This window comes from Nilaparvata lugens, chromosome 9 (genome assembly GCF_014356525.2).
Source record: "Nilaparvata lugens isolate BPH chromosome 9, ASM1435652v1, whole genome shotgun sequence".
NCBI lineage: Eukaryota > Metazoa > Arthropoda > Insecta > Hemiptera > Delphacidae > Nilaparvata > Nilaparvata lugens.
Genome location: NC_052512.1, coordinates 18955051 through 18981609, shown reverse-complemented (window position 1 = coordinate 18981609; position 26559 = coordinate 18955051). Strand labels below are relative to the sequence as shown.

The 26559-nt window shown below is 36.1% G+C and overlaps 1 protein-coding gene across 2 annotated transcripts in view; it reads left to right on the top strand.

The window, feature by feature from the left end:
• Positions 1-26559, top strand: part of LOC111060911 (lachesin-like) — a 328507-nt gene that overhangs the window by 129860 nt on the left and 172088 nt on the right. For both annotated transcript variants that reach the window (XM_039435593.1, XM_039435592.1), the window contains one exon: positions 5179-5280. In XM_039435593.1, coding sequence (XP_039291527.1) covers positions 5199-5280 — 82 coding nt within the window. In that variant the 5' untranslated portion in view covers positions 5179-5198. The remainder of the gene's footprint in view (positions 1-5178; positions 5281-26559) is intronic.

Here is a 26559-nt window from a genome sequence, read left to right as displayed (position 1 = left end):
ACTCCTGAAATACTCAAAATGATGGGACAAAGAGACAAAGCTCACAGAAAATTTAAAAAGACATTTGACTTGAACAGTTTAATTGAGTATCGCAGTTTGAGAAATAAAGTAAAACAACAGCCACGGAATTCGAAGACTAGTACTTGAACTCATTCATGACAGACAATAGACAAGACTCTAGATCACTATAAAAGAATTTGGCCTTGGTAAACAGAAATCTCAAACTGAAATTGACTTACCTTTGGACGATATTAAAAAACATTTCGTTTCTTATTCGACACAACGTGACGAGACAGTCATCAATAATCATATCAATAATCTCAAGCATCAGGTAACCAATCTAAATATGTACCACTTGGAAACAAATTCAACTTCCATCTAATATCTGAACTGGACGTTTTTAAAGCAATACAACGTAGTCACAGCAATGCAATGGGGGTGGATAACATACCAATTAAATTCATTAAAAAAATGTTGTTTGCAGTGTTGCCAACCATAACATTTATTTTAACAAGTCCCTTGAAAACAACGAATTTCCTGAAAATTGGAAGCTTGCTCTGGTACATCCACTAAACAAAGTCACCTCTCCCAATAAAGTTGAAGATTTCAGACCAATTAGTATTTTACCCGCTCTGTCCAAAATACTTGAAAGAATTGTTCATTCACAAGTTGTAGAGTTTCTCGAAGCAAATAGGAAACTACATAATTTTCAATGTGTATCCTGAAAATCTTTCACCACTGAAACCGCTCTCTTGCGTGTCACCGATGATATTAGCTAGGTTAGCTATGGATCAAAGAAAGTGTACTGTCCTCTGTCTGTTTGACTTCTTAAAAGCATTCGACACTGTGGATCATGGAATTCTGTTGAACAAACTAGCTATTCTTGGGTTTAGTTATCAAACCCTTGCATGGTTCAAATCCTATCTCTCAGGTAGAAAACAATGTGTCTCTGTTAGAAATAATAGGTCTAATTGGTTAAATGTTAACCATGGCGTCCCTCAAGACTCACTCAACAAAATTAATGTTGATGGTGTCGAAGTATCTTACTGTGATTCAGTTAAAAACCTTGGAATTATTATGAACAAAAATCTTGACTGGTCTGATCAAATTAATAAGACTTGTAAATTTATATTCTCTGCCATGCATTCATTGAAGAAGATGCAAGATATTCTTCCTAGAAAAATTAGATTGTTACTAGTCAAATCGCTCATATTCCCACATCTTATGTATTGTAATTATGAGCTCAATGATATGCAAGTAACCTTAAACGATAAACTTCAGCGATGTCAAAACTATTGCCTCAGGTTAGTTTACTCTCTCCAACGCCATGAACGAATCACTCAAGCCCATATTGATAGTTCAACTTTAAAGTTACCTGATCAGAGAATGCTTCGTATAATCAAGCTTGTTAGGGACATTTTAAAATATGGTGAACCAATCTTTTTAAAAACGATTTTAAATTTTGTATCTGAAGGTAGGAGAATTGATGCTTCCCACACTAGAACAGGTGAAAATACTCTACGAATTCCAAATCATCGAACAACTATTTATACAAAATCCTTCCTTGTTAGCGGTTGTCGTGCATGGAATGCACTCTCAAATCAAATTAGGTCCATAGAAAGTCGAGCGGGCTTCACCCGTATATTGAGACATTATGTTTTAGAAAAAATGGCTGAAACTGTCCAACCCTAAAGCAGCATGACATTCAATTAAACCTTCCTTAATCCCTATCCTTATCCTTTATAATAATTATTTTCCTCCACTCCCAAGTAAAAATGATGAGTTTTCTCTTTTTATTTCATTCATGTAAACTTAGCATAAAAAAATGTGCATAAGTTTAGCATAAGCTTAGTGCATAAATTTAGCATGAGACTGTTTCTTATTCAAACTCTTCCTCGAGTGGATCTTAGCAGCCTCATTCTATATCCCTTACCCTCTCTTTTGTATTATAATTTCCCCTTCATAATTCCCTAATTAGAATTATTATTATTTCTTCATGAACATTCATAATCATATTATCTTGTTATTTACATAAACTAATCTCTTTTGTAGAATAATTTCCCTTTGTTATTAACATTATTTTTGGATTTAAATCAACAAATCTCTTTTCTAATAATACCTTTCACTCCCTCTTTATTCCAATAAATTATTATATCATATCGATTTTCTAATTGTTGGGAATTAACTTTTTCTTTATTTTTATCCTTATTATTATTTACTTTTCTCTGTTAATTGATTGATTCAACTCTGAATGATTTATCGTTTCTATGATTTGGTTTTTACTCATTGATATTTTTAGTCTTAATTTTTTTTTCGCTTAGACATAATATTTCGTTTGAATTTTTAACTTATTTTTACGGTTAAGTGCTGAAGGGAAGGGTATCCTTGATACCCTCTCTGAGAATGGACTTCTTAAGGTCCAAACTTCACCGTTTCATGTGAAAACATTACAGTAGTACCTTAACTTTTGCATTTTTCATCACTTTTCTTGCTCAATATTATTGTAGATCTCATTACTTTAATATGATTCACTATGTCATTTTACCACTACTGGTATTTATTTTTAACGCTAGAACGTAAGTTGAATTATGTTTTGTTAAACACATGAATAAAGGAATCTGAATCTGAATCTGAATCTATACCTCTCTCTTTCTAACCCTCTCTCACTTTATAGTGAGGTCCACGATATAATGACAGTGTTTGATTGGCAATGGTATCCTTGTCTTCTAACTGTGCCTGCACTGTACATTTTCGAAGTGATTACGTATATAAGAGATGAAGAGTTTATTAGAAACTGTGAAATTCATAATTATGACCCAAGATATTAGAGTAATTATTCTCAACACAATACCACAGGACAGCTCAATATGATAAAAAACCTTCTTATATGGGTATAAAATTTATGAGTAAACTGGCGTCATGTTTAGAGAGAATGAGAATAAGGATATTTTCAAAAAGCTATTGAAAAAATATGTAGCAAACGAAGTATACTACAGTATCCAAGAGTTTATGGATGGAGAATGAGGCTTTTGGTAGGGTTGAATTATAATGTACAATGTAGAATGTGATGTATATATTTATTTGAATATAATGAAAATAAAAATCTCAGTACCCTTTTTGAAATATTTCATCACAACATGTTTCGGACATTTATGCCAAAATAGGGTACTGAGATTTCTATTTTCATTATATTTATATTACAAGTAGCCCTGGACAGAAAAGAGATATATTTATTTGTATTATTTTATTTTTTGGACAAATAGTCCTTGACGAATTCCTATACTCTGTCAAGAGTCTCCAGGAGGAAAATTTTTCACATATCAAATCATATCATTCAACAAACCGTATAGCGCTATCTCTTTCTCGCTTTGCTCTGTTGCCAGAACGTTTTCAACAATGTAGAATTGATAATGGAAAAAATATCCAATCTTGATTATAAAAAACTCATTATGGAATTACTGAAAAATATAATTTCTTGCTTAATAAAATATAATTGATTATTTTAAACGAGAATGAACAGTTAATACTACTAGAATAAACCTGTATCAGCTACTGTCTATAGAAGGCATTGACAAAACAAGGATTGGCAACGTTGATCTCCTTTCTTTCTCCACTGCCATTAAAACGTGGACCTCACTATGCAATCAACGCTGTGACTCCATCAGCCCAGCAACATTGCCAAACACGGAAAAAACACGTACCTTTGAAAACAAGTGGATTCAATTGTAATTGAAAAGCGGTGGATGTATTTCAAGTATTTCTCACGCGCGCAGCTTTGTTTCGTACACAGCATAATCTCTGATACAACAAAAAATATCTGGTGTGGCGCACTCACACAACTTTCCTTGCTGTTATGAAAATTGATCACCTGACGCTAGTGTACACGCGCATCTAAAGTCTACTATTCAAAGATTTGAGCCAGCTGGTGATAGGGCAATAACGATGGAGACACACGAGGTATGCTATCTCTTCATAGGAATCATTTAATATAATCAACAGTTTGCAATTGGATAATCACATTTTCTCGAATTGAAAATGTTACTGAACATTAGTTGTAGAGATTCTCATGCTCAATCTATTCCACTCGAAATGTTTTGTTAAAATTGTATCTGAAGCATGATAATTAAGAATCTAAAATAAAACTTTGCATAGATGGGGTGGAGCTCCTTAAATTTTTTACACATAAGGGACTTGTGGCAGTTGATAGAGCTTATCGATGACTATTTCAGGTATAACTTTAATCAAAATCGTTGGAGCCGTTTCCGAGAAAAGCTCGAAAAACCTTGTTTTTGACATTTTCGCTATTTCAGCCACCATCTTGAATCGCATTTGATCGAAATTGTTCGTGTCGGTTCCTTATATTGTAAAGGTGCGTACAGACTGTCGCTCTGCTCCGCAACCGAACGTCACTCCAGCAGAGCGATTGATGATCGACCGGCGAGCAACAGTGGTTCGACCGGGGAACGCGAGAAGATCTAACATCTTCCGTAACGTTCATGATGGGTGCGTGGGCGGTCCGACTGTGGTTCGATGGTGGTACGAAGGCGGTACGAGGGCGGTACGAGGGAGGAGCGTGCTCGGTGCGGGTTGGAAGCACGAGTATGTGTACGCAGCTTAAGGGTCTCACGTTCCGAATTTCAAGTCATTCCGTTAATTAGGAGATGAGATATCGTGTACACAGACGCACATACACACACACACACACACACACACACACACACACACACACACACACACACACACACACACACACACACACACACACACACACATACATTCATACAGACCAATACCCAAAAACCACTTTTTTGGACTCAGGGGACCTTGAAACGTATAGAAATTTAAAAATTGAGGTATCTTAATTTTTTTCGGAAAGCAATACTTTCCTAAAAAGCAAGGGCAAGGAAAGTAAAAACAGCACTTTTTGTAACGTTCAAAGAATCAGTGCAAACAGAGTGGTGATACATGAATATGATAAGGTCCACATTATAATGGAAGTATTTGATGTTGGTGTTGCTATCCTTGTCTATTAATCGAAATAGAAGGTAGCGTTTTATTTCTACCGTCTCTACGTTGCCAGATCGTTCACAAAATTCACAAAATATCAAATTCAGCCATACGAATTTAATTCTATTCAATTCTAAATTGATTTACAATTTATTCGTGATGATATTTCAGATACTCGTCTGGAGATCGTCATGTCCCATCTAGGACGACAGCTGCCTCTTGACTTACTCTTGATGACAATCATTGTCAACTCGGCATTGTCAACTGGACCGAGTGAGTAGAAAACGTTTTCTCTATTGAAGTGAGTAATCATTATTAAACGAAAATCCAAATTAAATGTTGTAAATAACACCGAGCAAGTATTGACATCAGGGTAAACAGTTATAGTGAGGCTCCCGTTATAATGGCAGTGGAGAAAGATGGGAGAGCAACGTTGCCGATCCTCTGTCTTGTCAATGCCTTCTATAGACGGTAGCTAATACAGGTTTATTGATGTGATATTAACTGTTCATTCTCGTTTAAAATGATCAATTATATTTTATTAAGCAAGAAATTATATTTCTCAATAATTTCATAATGAATGTCTATAATTAAGATGAAATATTTTGTTAATCAATACATTGTTAAAGGACGATCTCGCAATAGAGCAAAGAGATAGCTCTATCCAATTTGTTTAATGATAGACATGGATAGGAATACTATATTGCTAATCAAACATTGCCATTATAACGTGGACCTCACTATAGATGGAAATACAATGAGCATTGAATAAAAATAATAATTATTCATTAATTAAAATTTCAATAACTTCAATTTCCAATTTATTTCCATCTGTATTATAGTGAGGGTCTACTTGATAACGGCAGAGAAAGATGTGACAACAGCGTTCCCGATTCTATAGCTGGAGAAGATTGGAGTGAAGCTGATACTTTATATCTGATGTAATATAAACTTTCCATTCTTGTTTATATCCATCCAATCATACTCTATTCGTCAAGAAAATATAATTCCAGATAATACGTTTTGATAATTGAGATTGAATTGTGGAAAAATAGACAAATATTGTAACACCAATGTTAAACAAATACAGCCATTACAACGTGCACCTCACTATTGTCATTCTATTCATATGAAAAAAATAGATCCAGCAGTTTGAAGTCTAGAACTTTGCAAAATCCCGATCTTGGAAACCGGCCCCAAATGTTACTTCAGTTATGTATTGTGACAATAAAAATAATAATAATAATCATAATCAAACGAAAATCCCAAATCTCTAATTATGCTGTAAATCACGCCGGAAACATCTGCTAATGCTATTGATAACTTGGTAGTAAACAGCTAGATGGGAATTCGATGGGCACTACTATTCAAAATGGATTTGCCAGCCCCGGAATCGAACCAGTTCCTCGTTAGAATGTATGTAATCAGGGCAACTTATTTTCTTTCCTTGCCCTATTACCATAGGTAAGGAAAGTATAACTTTCCGAAAAAAATAAGGTGCCCCAATTTCTAAATTTCTATACGTTCCAAGGTTCAAGGCTCCCAGAGTCCAAAAAAGTGGTTTTTGGGTTTTGGTGTGTGTGTGTGTGTGTGTGTGTGTGTGTGTGTGTGTGTGTGTGTGTGTGTGTGTGTGTGTGTGTAATTAGGAAAGTATAACTTTCCGAAAAAAATAAGGTGCCCCAATTTCTAAATTTCTATACGTTTCAAGGTTCAAGGCTCCCAGAGTCCAAAAAAAGTGGTTTTTGGGTATTGGTGTGAGTGTGTGTGTGTGTGTGTGTGTGTGTGTGTGTGTGTGTGTGTGTGTGTGTGTGTGTGTGTGTTGTGTGTGTGTGTGTTGTGTGTGTGGTGTGTGTGTGTGTGTGTGTGTGTGTGTGTGTGTGTGTATGTGTGTGTGTGTGTGTGTGTGTGTGTGGTGTGTGTGTGTGTGTTGGAACAAGGTATAATACGGGGAGACAATCAAGTATACACAGCACATTAAGGGGAGGTGTGTACACTAAGGGGAGACCCCGTAGTGTCACTGCTCAATTTTAGTAAAAATCACTTCTACATGCTTAAAACCATGTAAAAACGTAATAAAAAAAAATCTCCCCATTTTGTTAGTACTCCACCTAATTGGGATACACTCCAGTTTCCAAAATTGCCACCACGTTGTGCTACGATCGCTAATACACACTTACACAAAACTCATTTACGGATTGAGCATACAATGCGGGGTACTTGCATATCCCTGCATATCTCCATTGTCTCCTTCACTGTTCGTAGTAACTGGTTTGCCATGGGGCTTGCCGTGAATTTATGAATCAGCAACTTATCTCCTTTTTCGTTCAGACTCATTGAGTCACAGCTTAGCGAATTCATAGTTTATTTTTCTGTTCATTCACTTGAGACATGAGAAGGGAGCTAGGAAACATGCTGCCAGAATGTATTGTGGTACTGATTTTTTAGTTATTTGGTACAAATGGTCTGAAAATGATTCTTCACAAAAAAAATACCCTCTGCTAACCTTACAGTGTTAAAAATACCTGTTTTTTTCTCCATATAACTCAAAAACCTTTCATAGTGAAAAAATCCAGAACTGTTTCCAAGAGAATAAAATCCTCTACAATTCAACGCCAAATTAGGTTCATCACAATCAATGGTGACTTGGTAACACAATTTCCCGAGAATTTTCCGCATTGAATTTGGGTTATTGCTAGAATCATGCGAATGGGAGGCTTGTTAAGATTCAAGAATAGCACGTCAGTAAGTTTATATTCTTGAACAGGCTTCACTGAGAATTCACTTACTGTTTTAGAGAAGCGGATGCCTCAAACTTTGCTAACCTGACATTGTATCTCAAGATCAGGATAGCCTATGATAAAATGAAATTTGTCTCTTAGTTTCTCTCCATATTGACATTTTCTTCTGTGTCTGTCAATCCTTGCAAAAACTCTCTTGTAAACCTTGGATTGAATATTTTACTTGTGTACGGCATGCTCACTTTTTGTGAAAAGACGTTGTTCCGGAGAAAAGATTTAGTAATCATACCCTGCTCAAAAAAAAAAAAAAATAGTAGTCACAACACCTTTTCCAATTTTATTGGAGAAAGTAAAAAGTTAATTTGAGAAAGTATCAATTGTATTTGAGAATAGTCACTTGTAATTGAGAGAATGTCAGATGTAGCCTAAATGAGAATAGTCAATTGTATTTAGGAAGTCATCACACATGTAATTGAGAGTAGTGAATTGTATTTGAGAAATCGTCAAATGTAAATGAGAAGATATCATATCATGAGCAGACATTTGAAAATGAGAAAATTTTCCAATTGACATGTCGTGACTCTTCTGTAGCCTACAGTACAGGTTTGATTTGAGCAGGAAAGGATACTGTACTACGTACACAGTATTCCATAGGCTTTGTATGTGTGAAATTATTATTTTTAATTGTGAAATTAATTATTTCCCCTGTACTGTTCACGAATGATTAATGAGAATCATTTCTATGTATGTATTGGCAACACGACTTTTGTCTCCAAACATTTGAACTTGATGAAGATCAAATTCTCTATGTTCACGGCGCAATTGATCAATCAATTGAATCTCTTGATCAAGCAATTCGGTAACTCTCCAATGGATTTTGGGGCTCACAAATATTTTTTTATTTAAAAACTAAACGTTTCATTTGAATATAAAATATAGACTATTATCATATTATTTTTTATGAGTACAGTTATGGAAAATAAAAGTATTGGTTTCTTAAAATCATTCCCCAATTACAACTGACAACTTTTCGATTTCAAATCGTATGTTCTCAAATTAGGAGTTGATAGTGTGCTGTTGAACGGAGCGGTCGCAGAATTGTTTTGCTCTCTTATCTCAAGTTTCCGGACGGGTCGTGCTTAATTGGTTCATTTAGTGCATGTTTAACCTAAAACGTTCTTTCGTAATAAATTGAATTATCAATTTGTTATTTATTTGTGAAATTGTTTTCAAGTGAATCGAAATATTCAAAGTTTAAATTAATAAAAACAGTATCCACCAGACGGTAGTGCTAAAAAGAGACCTAGAGCTAAAAGTTCTTTCGTAATAAATTGAATTATCAATTTGTTTTTTATTTGTAAAATTGTTCTCAAGTGAATCGAAATATTCGAAGCTGAATGAATAAGAACAGTATCTAACAATACTTTTCACCGGACGATAGTGCTAAGAAGAGTCCTCGTGCTAAAAGTTCGCCTGAGCTCGAAGAGATGGAACAGAAAAAGCGTGCTCCAGACCCAAGTGTTAAAGCTTCCGGTAATGTGAACTCAGACTTTATTGAATCACTATTTGACCGTTTTGAAAAGCGGTTTAGTAAGGCTATGGATGAAAAACTCAAAATAGCTACAAAGGTGGATTTAAATGGTCTAATTGAAAAAGTGAATAAACTCTCTGTCGAGAATTAACAGTTAAGAAATCAAATTGTTGCTCAAAAAATTCAGAATAATCTCATAATCAGGAAGATGGAAAATTTTGAAAATAGATCGAGAAGGAACAATATAATTTTTCGCGGGCTGAAATATGAATGTGCAACAGTGGATTACGTGAGAACTGTCAAAGACTTTTGTGTGAGTCATTTGGGGGCACGAGCAGGTACCTGGGTTAATCGAGCACATGCATTGGGCAAGAAAATAGATAACGGGCCAATCATTGCGCATTTTCCGGACGATCAGGACATCCATTTCATCACGAGAAACAGTAGGAAGCTGAAGGGTACACAGTTTGTGATTCATAAAGACTTTGCTTTCGACACAAGAAAACGACGATCAAAGCTTTTCCGGGTGCTTGGCGAGTTGAAGAGACAAGTTCCGGGAGTGAGAGGAGAGTATCGGTTGAAGTGGATCGTTTAATCGTGAATAGTCGGGTTTTCACGCTGGATGAGGAGAATGGACTGGTCTCGGAGGGAGAGGATGGGCTGCAGAAGATCGGGAGCATGTTCGATGAGAGTGTGATGCGGGCCGTGAGCGGGAGCATGTGTGATGAGGAGGAGCGAGGCGGCGAGGACGAAGACCGCAACCGCTGAGATAACGCCGTCAGTCCGTGTGAGAAGGGTCAGTTGAGTATAGTAGCGTACAATGTGGCTGGATTAAGTGGTAAGATTGTTCAAGTATATAATTTTATTTGTAATTATGATGTTTTTGTACTATTGGAGACGTTTGTTGAAAGAGGAAAGCAATTGCATTTTGAAAACTGTTTTCCAGATTACAATTTATACTGGGAATTCGCAGTTGGAGAATCAAACTGAGGTAGAGCAAAGGGAGGAAAGTTAATAGAAATTAGTAAAAGAATAGAGAGTTTTTGTAAGGTAATCGATGCGCTTGAGAGGAAAGTTATTCACATGAATGCAGGACAACGGGATGAATATTATATAGTTCCAATTTACCTGAGTGGTGGAGGAGACATGGAATGGGAGAGAGAATTCAATACATTATGGGAGTTTATGATAGTGCAAGAGCATAATAGAAATAATATGATTTTAATTGGAGATTTTAACGGTAGAATAGGAAATGGACAGGACATGTCGGAATTAACAGATGTAATGAATTGGGAAATGCACTGAGTAATAAGCAAGAGTCAAAGGATGAGGTGATTAATATGAAAGGTAAGAAAATATTGGAGTTCTGTGAGGTTTTTAATTTCATCATTATGAATAGAAAGGATAAGTGGAGATAGGTGGGGAGACTTTACTTTTATAGTCAGAGGGGCTTCCGTAATAGATCTATGTTGCATGGCTGTCGAATTAGCGCAAATAGTTGGAAAATTTTCTATTGTGCCAGAATTTTTATCTGATCATTTCCCAATTGAAGCTACGCTAATCACGGTTGATACTCTAGAAAGAGAGAGCACAATTTTACCACTCTTACCGAAGTTGAAATGGAAGGAAGCGAGGAAGAATGAATATATATCTAAACTCACCAATGCTTGTAGAGAAATAAATGGTCTTCCCGAGAGTAGTGAGGAGACTTATGAAGTATTAAATAATCTTGTATATAGAGCTGTAAATTATGTGCCCCAACCTGATAGAAAGAGAGAAGGATGGAGAGAAAAGTGGTTCGACAAAGAGTGTGCGGTTATGAGAAAGCGAGTGTTCAGCCTATTGAATGTGTTTAGAAAATCAAATTCGGAGCAGGTGAGAGAAAATTATATGAAGGTAGTAAAGGAATACAAACTGCTATGTAAGAGTAAAAGGCAAGCGTATTACAGCGATATAAAAGAACAATTCAGAAGAGTCAAGGATTCCAGTGATTTGTGGGCTCTGATAAAGAAATTCAAGTGTAGAGAGTTCAAGATTTCGGGAACTGTGAGTGCTGAGGATTGGGTTGAACACTTCAGACGAGTGTTTGGATCAGTTTGCGGGGTAGTCACATATTATGCGGCGAGGAATGTTGAAGATCAAACTTTCGACAAAGACATAGATATGAATGAATTGGAAAGTGCCTTCAAGACAATGCGCAACAATAAGGCTCCAGGTGATAACAGAGTTCCTGCTGAGTTTTACAAGAATGCGTCAAAAAATTACAAAGAGATTATTTTGACTTTTTCCAATGCCATCGTCAGAGGTGGACAGATACCAACAGGGTTTCCACGTTCAATTATATTTCCATTGCATAAAAAATGTGATACTAATGAAGTGAATAATTATAGAGCCATATCTTTTATAAATGCTGTCGCTAAAGTATTTTCATTTATTTTACTGAGAAGGTTGCAGTTGTGGGAGGAAAGAGAAAAGATTATTAAAGAGAATCAGTGTGGCTTTCGGAGAGGTTATTCGGCTACTGATAATATTTTTGTTCTATTCAATATAGTAATGAAAACGTTGAATAGACCTACAAAGAAGTTGTACTGTTTCTTTTTGGGCTACGATAGTGTGGACAGAGAGGCTTTATTTTTTAAACTGAGTGAATTGGGAGTGTCGACTAATTTATTGCGATGTTGAGGAGTCTATATAGAAATACGAAGTCTCCTGTATGGCATGGCGTGGAGGGTAACTTAACAGAATACTTTGAAACCAGAAATGGATTAAAACAGGGATGCGTATTCTCCCCGTTGCTATTCACACTATTTTTGAATGATTTGAGTGATGTTATTGGTGGAGGTATATTATGTTGGGCAGAGGCTGATAAATTCGCTGTTATATTCTGATGACGTGGTATTGTTGTCTGAGAATCCTCGACATCTGCAGTCAATGATAAATAAGTTAAAGGGATATTGCATAAGGTGGAATCTCACAGTGAACATGGCTAAATCCAAGATTGTAGTTTTCAGAAGAGGAGGACGATTGGGAGAAAGAGAGAAGTGGTACTATGGAAATGAAGTTATTGAAACAGTGAATGAGTACAGATACCTGCGAGTTGTTTTTTCATCAAGACTTGCCCTAACATTTTAAATGTAAGATAACAGCTGCCAGATTTGGGATTAATAGTGTATGGCGAAGACTCATTTTGAATGATGAAGCACCTCTGTCAATGAAATGAGGAATTTTTGATTCGATAAGTAAAGCAGTTGTAACATATGCAGCACAGGTATTGGGATATGCGGAGAGAGAAGAACTAGAAAAATTTCTGAGGTTATTTGTCAAGAAAATATTTGGACTACCGTGTAATACGCCAAATTATATAGTATACTTAGTGACAGGAAAGGAAATTTTGTGGTTGTATACTTTGAGCGTTCATATAAAATATGTATTGAATAAATACATATAAATTATAAATTATAATCTTTCATAGTTGATCAACTGTCCTCTGCCGCTAGGAGAGCAACCTTGATTTTCATTTGTGAATTATTTCATTATTAAAATTATAAGCTTTGTCAATTATAAAATATGTTGAAATGGTGCATTGTATCACACCATCAGAGCACAAATCTAGTAATAATTCTGTCGATGTTAAACTATTGTCAAACTATAAACCTTACTTCTTCATTAGCATTAAATCTTCACTGTCATAGCACATTCTATATTATATTTAAAATTCAGTAATTCGTCTTCTGAGTTCGATTATTTCTTAAGCCTTTCATACATTGTGCCTGCCACGTTATATCCTGTTCAGAGCCGATCAATGACAATCATTGAAATAATTGATACAAGTTTGAATATTGGAACATATATAAGTGGATGTATTGTGTGGGCTGGATCGAGATTATTCATTATTCTTTATCCTCACCTGCAGATAAATCAGCTCTTATCTGTGACCAACTTCAATCTTCAACTCAAGGGCGAGCCTTCTACTACATGACAGGCGCAGCTGGTGGTAATATAATTCCATACAATAGAGCATAAAGTCTGACAAGACTCTATCCTCGATACATTTTCCAAATATTTTCAGGTCTTAGAACCATATCTTATATTTCAGAATTTATTAGAGGCGCAGTCCTGCAAATTATATCAATCAGAGTTTTTGCTCGACCTGTCTGGTTTTATATAATTACGATTACAAGACAGGTAATAGTATTGAGGTCGCCGTACTCAGTGTTTAGCAGCTGCTACACTGCAACTTCAATTTCCAGAAATATTAATACAATCTATCTGAAATGAATATTAAGGGTGTGATAGTGTTTATGTCTCCTGCGATTCTGACGGTTGAACCAGATCTTGTATGGACTCTTTCAGTCTGGTGTTCATAACGCATTAATTCACACATTTTCTGGTTCATAACCTCAACACCGAGAACGCAATACAAGATTTGTTATAAGTGTGACGTCACAACCTGGGCATTGGCTGTTACATGTTATACCAATACCCACGGTATATAGAAGAAGACGGTAGGTGTCACGCGCATGTTTGTGCTAAATTTCCGGTGTAGCTGACGTCATTTTATATACAATCATCTGTTTTAGCAAATAAGTTTCATGAATTGCCAATAGGTGCTAAAAATGTCGGTTGGTGGCGATGACGTGATCTAGCTGGCTGGCCACTGCGCACACATTTCATGACTCCTACCGTTTTCATCTAAATACCGTGCCAATACCTACTATTACTTCATAGTAGGTAATAGTAATAGTAGGTATTGGTTATACTCAACCCCATTCTGAAAAGTATGAAACAATTGCCCTAACCTGTCTTGCTATTACACACAAAAACACACAAAAAGTAACTTCGATAATCTAAATAATACATAAGCGCTGCATGCAAAACCGGAGTTTGAGTACTGGCGGCAAAAGTATCAATATAAATGTTCAATACAAAAACTCCAAAATTAAAATGAATGATGTTTCACTTTATATTCATACTTTGTCAACATGATATTAATCAGTAACTATCTATAATATATATTTTCATGTATTTTTTGCAGTCATCCATTCTTATAAATAGGCTACATTATTTTTAATTTTTATGTGAATAATATTTACAACAGTTTCGCATCACAATATTTTATTGTAATTAGTCATGTTCGTTTAATATTATGTTATCCTTTGCTATTTTTTATTTTGTTAGATTTTTCGCTCACTTCCAATCTCTTAGTGAATGGATGCACATTCGATAATTCCATTGAGTGTTTGATGTAATCTAAAGTAATAAAATCTTCAGCTTGGCATTCAAGTCTCAAAAATAGCCTAGCATAATTAATAATAGCCCACAAAAGTTTTACATCATAATAATTTAGTTATTGTAGTGAGGTCTATGTTTTAACTCGGATTTTCTTTTGTCTGTCTGTCTGTATGTATGTATGTAACGCGTTGATAGAATTCTATGAGATTTGGCAGAAATATTCCTTTTTCAACTGCGCGTCGATGTATTAATACACAAGGTTTTTTCAAATTTTGCATTTTAAGGATAATATGAAAAGAGAAGGAATCCCTCATTACTCCGACATCACTGTATATAATTGACCGAGCGAAGTGAGGTCTAAGATTCATGTCGACGGCTGTGCATTTCTCTTTATGTTTATATGTTGCGCATTCACAGCGATATACGGCAATATATTTCCATGAAATTTAACAGGTATGTTCCTTTTCAAATTGCGCGTCGACATATATACGAAGTTTTTCAAAATGTTGCATTTCAAAGATAATATAAAAGGAAAAGGAGCCTCCCAAAGATACTCACAAAGATACAGAATATCTCTTGCAGTTAACAGAAGGCTTGATGAACATGGATCTTTGAAAGTTGTTTTTTTTTTGCATGCATCCACTCTTTCAAATAGGATACATTATTCTGAATTATTCTGTGAACATAGGTGTAGACTACTTTCTAGGATCATGTAAATGTTAGGGTCAAGCTACTGAGAAGTCATGGTGGGGGGAGTGAACAAGGCCGTCGTGTTTTTCTTAGGCTAGTTTCACACGGCAGAATCCCGTCTCCTGAAGATCATATTTCAGATCATTTCATATTTCGCAGCTCGAAGGCTTTCACAAGGGGATCTCAAATTTCAGACGCGTTTGCTCAGAGTATGACTCATTACTTTTCTCAAAGTATTCGGATTTGGATTCAGCGACCCCAAATTTTTTAAAGCGTAAGTCCCATTTTCGAAAATACCCAAAAACAAGGGAGTTACAGCAGTTTTTAATATAGCTTTTACATTATCATAGAGTTATGTTTAGTAAAAATGTACCTACTAAGATAATAATACTTCTGCCTCACAGGTAAAGGTTTTTAGAAGCTTTTAAACACTCTTGAAAAGTTCAAACATGAACATTTTAAAACATTAGGGGCCGGTTTCCGAGCTCGGGATTTAGCTGAGTCCAAGACTTTAAACAGCTGGAGTCAGAAATTTGGTTTTCCAAGACGGGGCGTAGTCGCAGTCATCGCAGCTTTGAAAGTTTCAAACTTCAAAAGGTTGAATCCAAATATGGAATCAGAAATCATCTCCCATTATCACTCAATAAAATACGAGAAAAAGTAACCTTGTACAGTTAACTTCACTGAATTATTTACGTTGTCGGGATTCCAATTTTGTCATACAACAATCTAATTCATTAGGTTGAAATCGTTGAATATTACCATGGATTTCCTGTTGAATCATTGACTTAAAATCTTTGCAACAATCAATAAAATCTATTACACAGTATAAATATGCAGTCAGTGAGTATAGAATGTAACATTCTATACTCACTGCTTACAGTAGGCTATAAACATTGTGCTGATCTGAACAGTGAGTATAGAATGTAATTACATTATATTACTCTAACAGCTAACTGGATCTGAATTGATCTATTGTAATAATGGACATAATGAAATAATGTCTTACTATTCCAAGTAAAATGAAACTAATGTTTGTGTTTGTATAAGAGCTGCTGAGTGGATACTGCATACTGAGAAATTCATAAATGATCCAGACTAGCCTGGCGACTTCGATGCTATCGACACCGGAATCTCCTTTTATTTCTATCAATGAATGAATCTGAATTAAAACCATGTATTGTATCAACTATCCTATTATCGTATTGTAATTCGTGAAGCCTGTTTAGTAAAAGCCAGTTACTTACACATCGATTTTTTACTGTCCTTATAAAATTCTATTAGATCAAACAGATGATGTTTGACAAGTTGCACTTATTCGAATTCATAAGGATGGCAAAAAACAATCGTACAAAAATCAACGTGCATGTAACTGGCTTTCGAAGACCCATACGATATTGTATTCTATGATCAAATAGAATAGTAAATATCGAAATAAGTGTTGCAGCCAGAACTTGTGTTAAGAACCGGTTTTGTCCCCGCTTTGTAAGTTAAACTAAACACACAATTCCTCCCCGGAATGTGGGTTTGAAGTGTACACACCATTTCTCCCCGCTTTGTGCAGTGGAAGTGTACACACATTTCTCCTCGGTTTGTTCAGTGAAAGTGTACACACATTTCTCCCCTTTTTGTAGGTTTAATGCGTAATTTTTTTTTCAAGTTAACAGAAAAAAAAAGTTACAACTGTATTGAACACATATTAATATACTTTCGAAAACAAAAATTAAGTCTCCAACATGTGTGTAAATGTGTGTAAATCAGCCTCCCCGCAATGTATGTTCATTTCTCACCTCCCCGTTTGTTACCTTTTTCCAGTATGTGTGTGTGTGTGTGTGTGTGTGTGTGTGTGTGTGTGTGTGTGTGTGTGTGTGTGTGTGTGAGAGTGTGTGAGTGTGTGTGTGTGTGTGTGTGTGTGTGTGTGTATGTGCGTCTGTGTACATGATATCTTATCTCCAAATTAACGGAATGACTTGAAATTTGGAACTCAAGGTCCTTACAATATAAGGATCCTACACGAACAATTTCGATCTAATACAATTCAACATGCGGCGGCTGAAATCGCGAAAATGTTGTCAATAACAGGGTTTTTCGCGATTCTTTCGAAAACGGCTCCAACGATTTTGATAAAATTTATACTTAAAAACCCTAGTGAGCTCTATCGACTGGCACAAGTCCCATATCTGTAAAAAATTCAGGAGCTCCGCACCATCTATTTAGAGTTTGATTTTAAATTCCCGATTATCAGGATTCAGATACAATTTAAACAAAAAATTCCAAATGGAAAAGATTAAGCATGAAAATCTCTACAATTAATGTTACGTAACATTTTCATCTAAAATTCAAAATAAGCTTGAAATTCGAGAAAATGTTATTTTTCCAATTGCAAACTGTTGGCAACTGTTGATTCTATCAAATCATTCACTATGAAGAGATAGCAAACTTCGAGTATCTCCAGCATTATTACCCTGTCACCAGCTGGCTTGGATCTTTGAATAGTAGACTTGAGATGGGCGTGGTCATCTCATTATTTATTTATTTCCTTATAATAGAAGAAAAAACTGGATTATACACGTATACAGGTGTAAAGTATGGGAAAATTATGTTTGACGCATCATCACGTCTGAACTACTGGACTGATTAACTTGAAATTGTGAATATAGATTCTTGCTTAACCGAGGATGGTTATAAACCTATTTCAAATTCCTCAATATTTGATCACATCAAGTTTCATGTTTGTCAGGTTTTCAATTATTTGTCATGGTTTCAGTTGTTGTAAGGAAGCAGCAGAACATTTCTCTTAAAGGGGAAATTAGAAGATAGGTATGATTGGGGATCCTTTTCGAATAATAAAAACAGGTTTTCCGTCGTACCCAAATTTTTTCCGCCATTTTGAATCCAACTTCTTTTTTTAATTGAATTTTAGTTGGTCATATGATACATAATTCCGATACAGGATTTCCAGAGAAAAGGTATGGTGAAAACCGCACATCGATATCTCAAAACTTTTAAAATTTATTCTCATTCATTTCCCAATATATCCTCTTCTTTACTATACTATCTCCCCTCTTCTATACTATAATAGAGGAAAGAACTGGCTTAAACACGTATACCCGTGTAGAGGATAGGAAAATTATGTTTGACGCATCATCACGTCTGAACTACTGGACTGATTCACTTGAAATGCTGCTTATAAATTCCTAATCAACCGAGGATTCTTATAGGCCTATTTTCAATTATTCTGGATTTCATTACATTAAGTTTTATAATAGACCCTTGCGAATCACGGGTTACCTGCTAGTTTTATATAAAGCCAAATACGAATAAATAAATGTCATTTGTACTGATAAATGAATCTAAAATTATAAAAATATTGTGTGACAGCTCTTTTATGCATTTACATTGTTCGAGGACTGTGTGGCGTTTTTCCCATTATTCAAATTCGATTTGAAAAGTCCATGCCGGCGAGGAAAGATCGGAAAAGCAGTTTGATGGCGGGGAATCGTTTTTGCGGTGGAGATGGAATTGGAATTCTCAGTTGGGCTGCAGTACTGCGATTTCTAAACTCTGTTCGCTGCAACAATGATGTTTCATTCATAAGCAGGAGAAGGCTTCTGGGAGAAATTATGAGTGTCGAATCAAGTAGAATGAACAGGGAGAAGAAGGAGAAGATGGAGAAGGTGGAGGTGGTGGAGGAGAATGAGTAGGAGGAGGAGGAGGAGAAGAAGGAGGACAAGAAGAAGAAGAAGAAGAAGTGGAAGGAGAGGAAGAAGAAGAAGAAGGAAAAGAATTGGAAGAAGAGGGAGAACTGAAGACGCGAGCAGAATGAGAAGGAAAAGAAGGAAAATAATTGGAAGTCAGGAGAAGAAGAGGAAGAAGAGTGGGAAGAAGAACTGGAAGACTGGAGAAGAAAGATAGGACGAAGGAGAAGACGAAGAAGAAAAAGAAGGAGAAGGAGAAGAAGGAGGAGACAATGAAGAAGGAGGAGGCGAAGAAGAAGAAGAATTTAAAAACAGGAGAAGAAGGAGAAGAAGAAGAAGAAGAAGAAGAAGAAGAAGAAGAAGAAGAAGAAGAAAAAGAAGAAGAAGAAGAAGCAGAAGAAGAAAAAGGTTTGTGTGTGTAACTAGTTTTTATTTTCTTTGAATGAATAAATTCTCTAATATTTTAACAACTATCACAGGAGTTAGCATTCACAATATTGTGAGCCGTAAAAATATCTATTCATTTATTAATACTGAGATTTGAAACTTCAGGTTGATTCAGAATTTGACAAATTGGAACCTGTTCAGTCTATGGGTTCAATAGAATATATTTCAAACAATAATTAATAATTAATAGAATAATCATTCAAATATCAGGGTATGGATTCGTGCCATGCATGGAAATGAGCTTCCTACAAATTTCAAATATATTCATGAAAAAAGTTCTTGTTAAATATATTATAGTGTTCGACACGTTGCAAAATTTTCAAACTCGAACCAAATTTATATAGCGCTTTTGAATAATTCCCCAATTCACTAAAAAGGCCTTAGTGTTAAATGAGCTCATTTAAACTTAACACTCACTCAAACGACGTTCGCTGAAGTTCTTGTAGAATAATTAATTATCTCCAATAATAGTCAAATCCTTTCGACTCTGCTGGGCTCATGTATGGTCCAGATTGTTTGCAATTTTCTATCAGTATTAAATGTATATGGAAATATTGTACAATTAAGAACTTTTAAACAATCACTAAGTTCATAAACAATCAAACATTAATTACAAAACTCGACATTTGAAAAGGGACTGGCTTGATGGTTTTTAAAAATTAATTGAAAGGAACTCTATCCTCATGTGCTGCCATATCGGTCGAGATCACAAGCCAGAGAGAAGAAGTTCTCAGAAAATTCTCATCTCTTCCTCTAACAATTTGTAAGCCTTCTTCTGATTGGCTTTCTAGTCTTAGTGAAATGTGATGTAATTGGTTACTTAAGATTCACGGTTTCTCCAACTTTGATATACAAAGATAAATAAAAATTTATACATGAATAACTTATATAATAGCCTGTGAACATTCCAATAAATAAATCTCAATATATTATACTACAAAGTGGTAAACATTAAATTTTTTATGTGAGCTTTGTATACTCTTGGTTGCTCATACTTTTTTTAGATTTCAATAAATATTCGAGTAACATAATAATCGTTGTTTTCTCATTACATAAACCTTCTTTAACATCTAAAATATACAATTTTCTGAGTGAAAATATAATTTAATATTTAATTCATAATAGTCGAGTGAGCAATCAGCTGATTTATTCAATATTAATTCAATAAATTGTCGACTGATCTAAGATCAATTGAGGTATTAAATCAAAACAAAGGATTCTAACCTCAAATTGTACAAGCAATCCCCTTTTTTTCTATAATCGGCCAATAATAAACAAGCAGATATATAATTTTATTTTTGCCAAAGAATTCTCATTACTGCATAATTACAATTTTGCATGGTTCTCTTATTGCTTTATAGATAATGCGACTACTCCTTATCATGAATAAGATTCGATTTTATTAGAGTGATACCTTGACTAGGCTATCTGTTCTTTCAATTTCACAATTTTATTAAAGATTAGCTGGTTTCTTCGAAATTATTTTATGGGGTACGGTAATTATTTAACCTCAAAATTCAAATTTCATAATGTGTATTTGCTAGAGTACATTTCTCATTGCTTGCAGTTGCAATAATAATAATCAATAGAAAAGAAACATTATTTATCATTGGAAGAGATTATTAAATTATGATTTACATGAACATTATTCTTATTTTGGATTTCTAGAATTAGATTTTATCATAAATGTAGCCATTGAAATGATTCTCATCCAAACACAGTCATTCTAATAAACTTAATTTTGGCTTTCGCATACCATTCATCCATATAGCCCAATAACTATTTTGTGTTGCCATGTTGCAAATCTGGAGTATGCAAAGTAATCACTTTGCGCACTAGTGTGGAAAAGTGATTCTTTGCGTTTTGTAATCAGTGCAGGAATGGTCACTTTTCAAGGTAACTTTAGGAAAAGTCAATTTTCTGATTCCAGCAAGTCTAGAACGTAGCTGAATCCCGAGCTCGGAAACCGGGCCTGAGAGATTTTAGATTTTTTTATCTTGATTCATCCCAATCACTGACGGACATATTTTTCGCAGATGAGGGGTAGAAATGGTTGATGAGGAAAAGGAGAAGGAGATGTTGTTGGTGGAGGAGAAGGAGGAGAATAAATAGAAGAAGGAGAAGAAATGACAAAAGGCAAATGGAAGATTGCAAAGCGATACGTCTGGTATTTTGGCACGTCTGGTATTTTGGCATGAAAAGGGAAAAACGGAGGAGTGCACGTGAAAATGGAAAGGAATTCCAAAGGGAATCCGATCCACTCACATCCCACAATCATCATTATTTTTTCTTCCCTTTCTTCTTCTTCTTCTTCTTCTTCATCTTCTTCTTCATATTCTTCTTCATCTTCTTCTTCATCTTCTCCTTCATCATCTTCTTCATTTTCTTCTTCATCTTCTTCATCTGCTTTCTCATCTTCTTCTTCATCTTCTTCTTCATCTTCTTCTTCATTTTCTTCTTCATCTTCTTCTTTTTCTTCTAGAGTTGGACGATAATAAGCATGACTATAGTGAGGTCCACGTTATAATGGCAGTGGAGAAAGATGGGAAAACTTTATTTAGTGGGCGAACCAGAGCAAACTTCCAGTTTCCAGGGAAATTGCCTTCTTCAAGTGACTTGTTGAAAATGTATGTGATGGTTGGTAAAACAGCAAATTACATCTTCTTGATAAATTCAATAGGAATTTTGTCTACACCAATAGCATGACTATGAATACGTTGAATTGCCTTGAAAGTGTCTTCTTCTGAGATTGGATGGAAATGAAATTGATCAGTAATTGGTAAATCTAAGTTTGTAACCTACTCTCCAAGATCATAGATATGATTGGCAATGACAACTCCGTCGCATTGGTTAGAGTGTGAAACGAAAAGGTATTATATATTGTTCAATGGTAAGTCAATTTGGGAATTCGATATCTGTTTGACAAGCCCGAATTCTTTTATTCCCTGCCAAAGTGATTTAGAGTCTTGTCTATTGTTTGTCATGAACGGATTCAAGTACCTAATCTTTCAGTTTCGTAATTCCTTTTTAACTCTATTTCTAGGGCTCCTATACTCAATCAAACTGTCCAAGTCAAATGTCTTGTCGAATTCTCTATGTGCTTTGTCTCTACGTCCCATCATCTTAAGTATGTCTTCAGTCATCCACGGTACTCGTCGTTTTCTATTAATCCTCCTTGTCACATAAGGTGCATGTTTGTCATACAAAGTCAAAGTCCAATTCTCGAAAGTCTTGACGATGTCATCAACTGAGGGTAACGCTTCAATTTGATGCCATGGAGTCTGAGCCACATCAGTCAGGAAGGCGGCTTCATCAAAGTCTTTGAAGTCTCTATAAGTGATAATTACTCGTGTGGAGATTTGCCAGTTACCTCCATCGGGCGGATGGTTACCTCCATTGGAATTGGGGGATGCTCACTGGCACTGCAGCCAGCAGTGTCAGGGGGTAGTGGCGAAATTAAATAGTCACCGTGAAAAAAGAACTGGACTGGTCATCCAGGTTGGGGGTTGGGTGTGAGGTCAGCAGCCTCACCCTGTAAAAAACCAACTCACGCTTCGAACACAAGCAATCAGCCTCAGATCGGGACAGGAATAACGGATAATAGGAAAGGCCTTCAATCACACAAAAGAAACTGGAAACGCAATTTGTTATAAAGATAGCATTCTGGAATGTGCAAACACTGATGAGGGCTGGTAAGATGATGAAAGTGTATAATGAGATGAAAAAATTTGATGTACATATCCTTGCCCTGCAAGAAGTTAGATGGAAGGGGTCAGGAAGAGTTGACAAAAAGGATTTTAGCTTGTACTACAGTGGTAACACAGAAAGGTCGGGTATGTATTGAACTGCATTCATGGTAAACGCCAAGTTAAGGAAAAGTTTGTTGGGTTTCGAACCCATATCTGATAGATTGGGCAAATTGAGGATCATAGGTCGTTTCTGGAACACAACAATGCTTTCAGCCTATGCTCCAACTGAAGAGGCATCAGAAGAGGTCAAAGAAACCTTCTATGATCACTTAACGAATATAGTCAGAAAGATTCCCAAACATGACATGAAAGTATTGCTAGGAGACTTCAATGCTAAGATAGGAAAAGAGGTCTTCTTAGCGGAGGTAGCAGGAAAAAATATCCTCCATGAGGAATGCAATGAGAATGGTAGAACGCTTGCTGAACTGGCTGAGGAGCAGGCTCTTGTGATTGCCAGTACAAAATTCCAACATAGAAAGATTCACTTAGACACATGGAAAATTCCGGGAACCAATATTGTGAACCAGATAGATCATGTTCTGGTCTCAAAAAGACATGCTAGCTCCATAGAAGATGTCAGAGCAGCAAGGGGTCCAAATTGTGACTCGGATCACTTTATGGTGAAAGCAACAGTGATCCACAGATTATCAATGTCAGATAAAGGACCCAAGAAGAATAGGTTCAAATGGGATTTGGAGAAGCTAGCGAATACAGAAATTACCATGAATAGGGAACTCGACAAAGCCTTATGTGAGATAGCACAGGAGGGGAGTGAAAATGATATTGAGAGATTGTGGGCCAGAACTAGGCAAGCAGTAACACAAGCAGCACAATAAACTATAGGAGAAAAAAGTAGTGGAGGGAGAATGGAATGGTATGACGAGGGATGTAAGGGAGCAGTACAAAAAAGAATGGAGCAAGAGCATTAGTGTTACAGAGAGAAACCCGTCAAAACGTAGTGAAATATAGAGGAAAAAGAAGAATAGGAGGGCAAATAGAAGGGCAAAACGAGAACATATGAAAAGTAAACTCAAGAACTTGGAGGAACTAAGTACGTTGAATGAGACAAGAAAGTTTTATAAAGCACAAAAAGTTGCCAAGTGAATGGAAGAAGGGTTTTATATCCCCAATTTTAAAAAGGGGACAAACTGCTGTGCAACAATTATTGAGGGATAACCCTACTGGACATAGCTTACAAAATATTTTCACGCATTCTGACAGAAAAGATGAACACATTATCAGAAGCCATAATAGATGAGTATCAGTGTGGATTCCGGCCTGGCAGGGGTACAACAGACCAAATTTTCACCCTAAGGCATATAATGGAAAAGTTTTATGAACATAACATCAATCTACACATGCTCTTCATCGACTTAGAGCAGGCCTTTGATGGGTGAAGAGAATTAAAGTGCTGGAAGCTCTAGAAAAATACGGTTTCCCTAGAAAACTAATAAACTTTGTGAAAATGACCCTGAGTGACAGAAAAGGTATGATTCTGAGTGAAGGGAGAGTGAGCAGGGAGTTCACAATAACTGATGGCGTGAGACAGGATGATGCACTATCGGCCTTACTCTTCAATATTGTTCTTCAGAGGACAATGGAGAGCGTTGACGGGAGAGGCAATATCACAAATCGAATGACGCAGGTCTTAGCGTATGCAGATGATGTTGTAATTATTTCAAGAAGCAGGCGGTCCCTGGAGGAAGTCTTCTTAAGGTGCGTACAGACTTTCGCTCTGCTCCGCAACCGAACGTCACTCCAGCAGAGTGATTGATGATCAAGAGTGGTTCGACCGGGGAACGCGAGAAGACCTAATATCTTCCGTAACGTTCATGATGGGTGCGACTGCAGAGTGGGGTGGAGCGACTGCGGTGCGATGGAGGAACGAGAGTGGAACGAGGGCGGAGAGTGCTCGGTGCAGGTTGGAGGCGCATATATGTGTGCGCAGCTTTACAGATCAAGAATGGAGCCAAGATAGTAGGCCTTGAAGTATACGAACAAAAAACTTAATATATGGAAATGAACACCAGAGGACTTGAAGATCCAGGAATCACCAAAATAGGAGAAAGCACATTTGAAAAGGTTACAAGCTTCACATATTTAGGAATGGAAATTAACTGTAGAAATAAAATATGTTTGGAAATCAAACACAGGATAATGCTTTGCAACCGTGCGTACTTTGCAAATAGCAAACTGCTTGAGTCAAAACTCCTCACTAGAAATACAAAAATTAAGATTTACAGAACGCTCATAAGACCAGTTGTCACATATGGATGTGAAGCATGGACGATCCTGCAAGAAGACTGCAAAGCGTTACTGGTGTTTCAGAGAAAGCTGGTGAGGAGGATCCACGGTCCAGTACACGAAAATGGTGCATGGAGAATAAGAAAGAATGCCGAAATAGAAGCCATCTTGCAAGGTATAAATATTCTCTGGTTCGTCAAGGCAAGAAGAATAGGGTGGCTTGGACATGTTGAAAGAATGGCCGATGAACGAATGCAAAAAGGAATGCTGTATAAGAAACTGAAAGCTGTAAGAAAAAGAGGGAGGCCGAAGGTTTGATGTATGCAGGATGTGGAGAGAGACTTGAGAGCGATGGGAGTGAGAGGTTGGAGGCGTAAGGCAGCAGACAGAGACTCTTGGAGGCAGATTATGGAGGAGGCAAAAGCCCACATCGGGCTGTAGCGCCATGATAAGTGAGTAAGTAAGTGATAATTATCTGTTCTGGCTTAGGTATCTTATAGGAAAGTACACAGTGGATCAAATCATGTCCAGAAATAGCTGAGACTGGGATTTGGCCTGCTTGAACAACCTCGTTGGGATCACTAACAATGAGAAGGTCGATGAGTGTGTCAGATTCACTAGTATGATGAGTTGGATCGAGAGGTAAAATAGTCATGTTTAGGCATTGGAAAATAGTTGTCAGTTGGGAGTAGTCAAAGTTACGATTTGTCATGTTCAAGACGGTGTTCATATCCCCCATAACTAGTATACAGTTATAACAAGGCATAAGAGAAAGCAGGGCATTTTCGAAATCTGTAAAATGACCTATTTTTGGTGGGCGATAACAGATACCAACGAGTAATTTATCAGTACTAGATAAGGATAATTTAAGTAGCATAAACTCTGGTCTGGAACAATACTCTTGTTTATTCATTTATTTGCATAAATGCACACATGGAGATAACAGGTTAAACCCTTATGTCTCCTTGAAACATTACAACATTTTTTATTAAAAAATCAGATTCAAAATGAACAACAAGCTGAGAATAAAACAAGAGTAAAATAAGATTAGAACAAAATAAATTATATAACAAAAGAGCGCCAATCTTATATTCATTGCTGAAACTACTTTCCAAGAGAAAATATGAGAGGTCGGAATATATGCACTTGAAATATCTCAGAGAGAACAAAGAATCATGTGGGCACTGAGAAGAAAAAAGTCACAAAAAGAAAGAAAGAAAAAT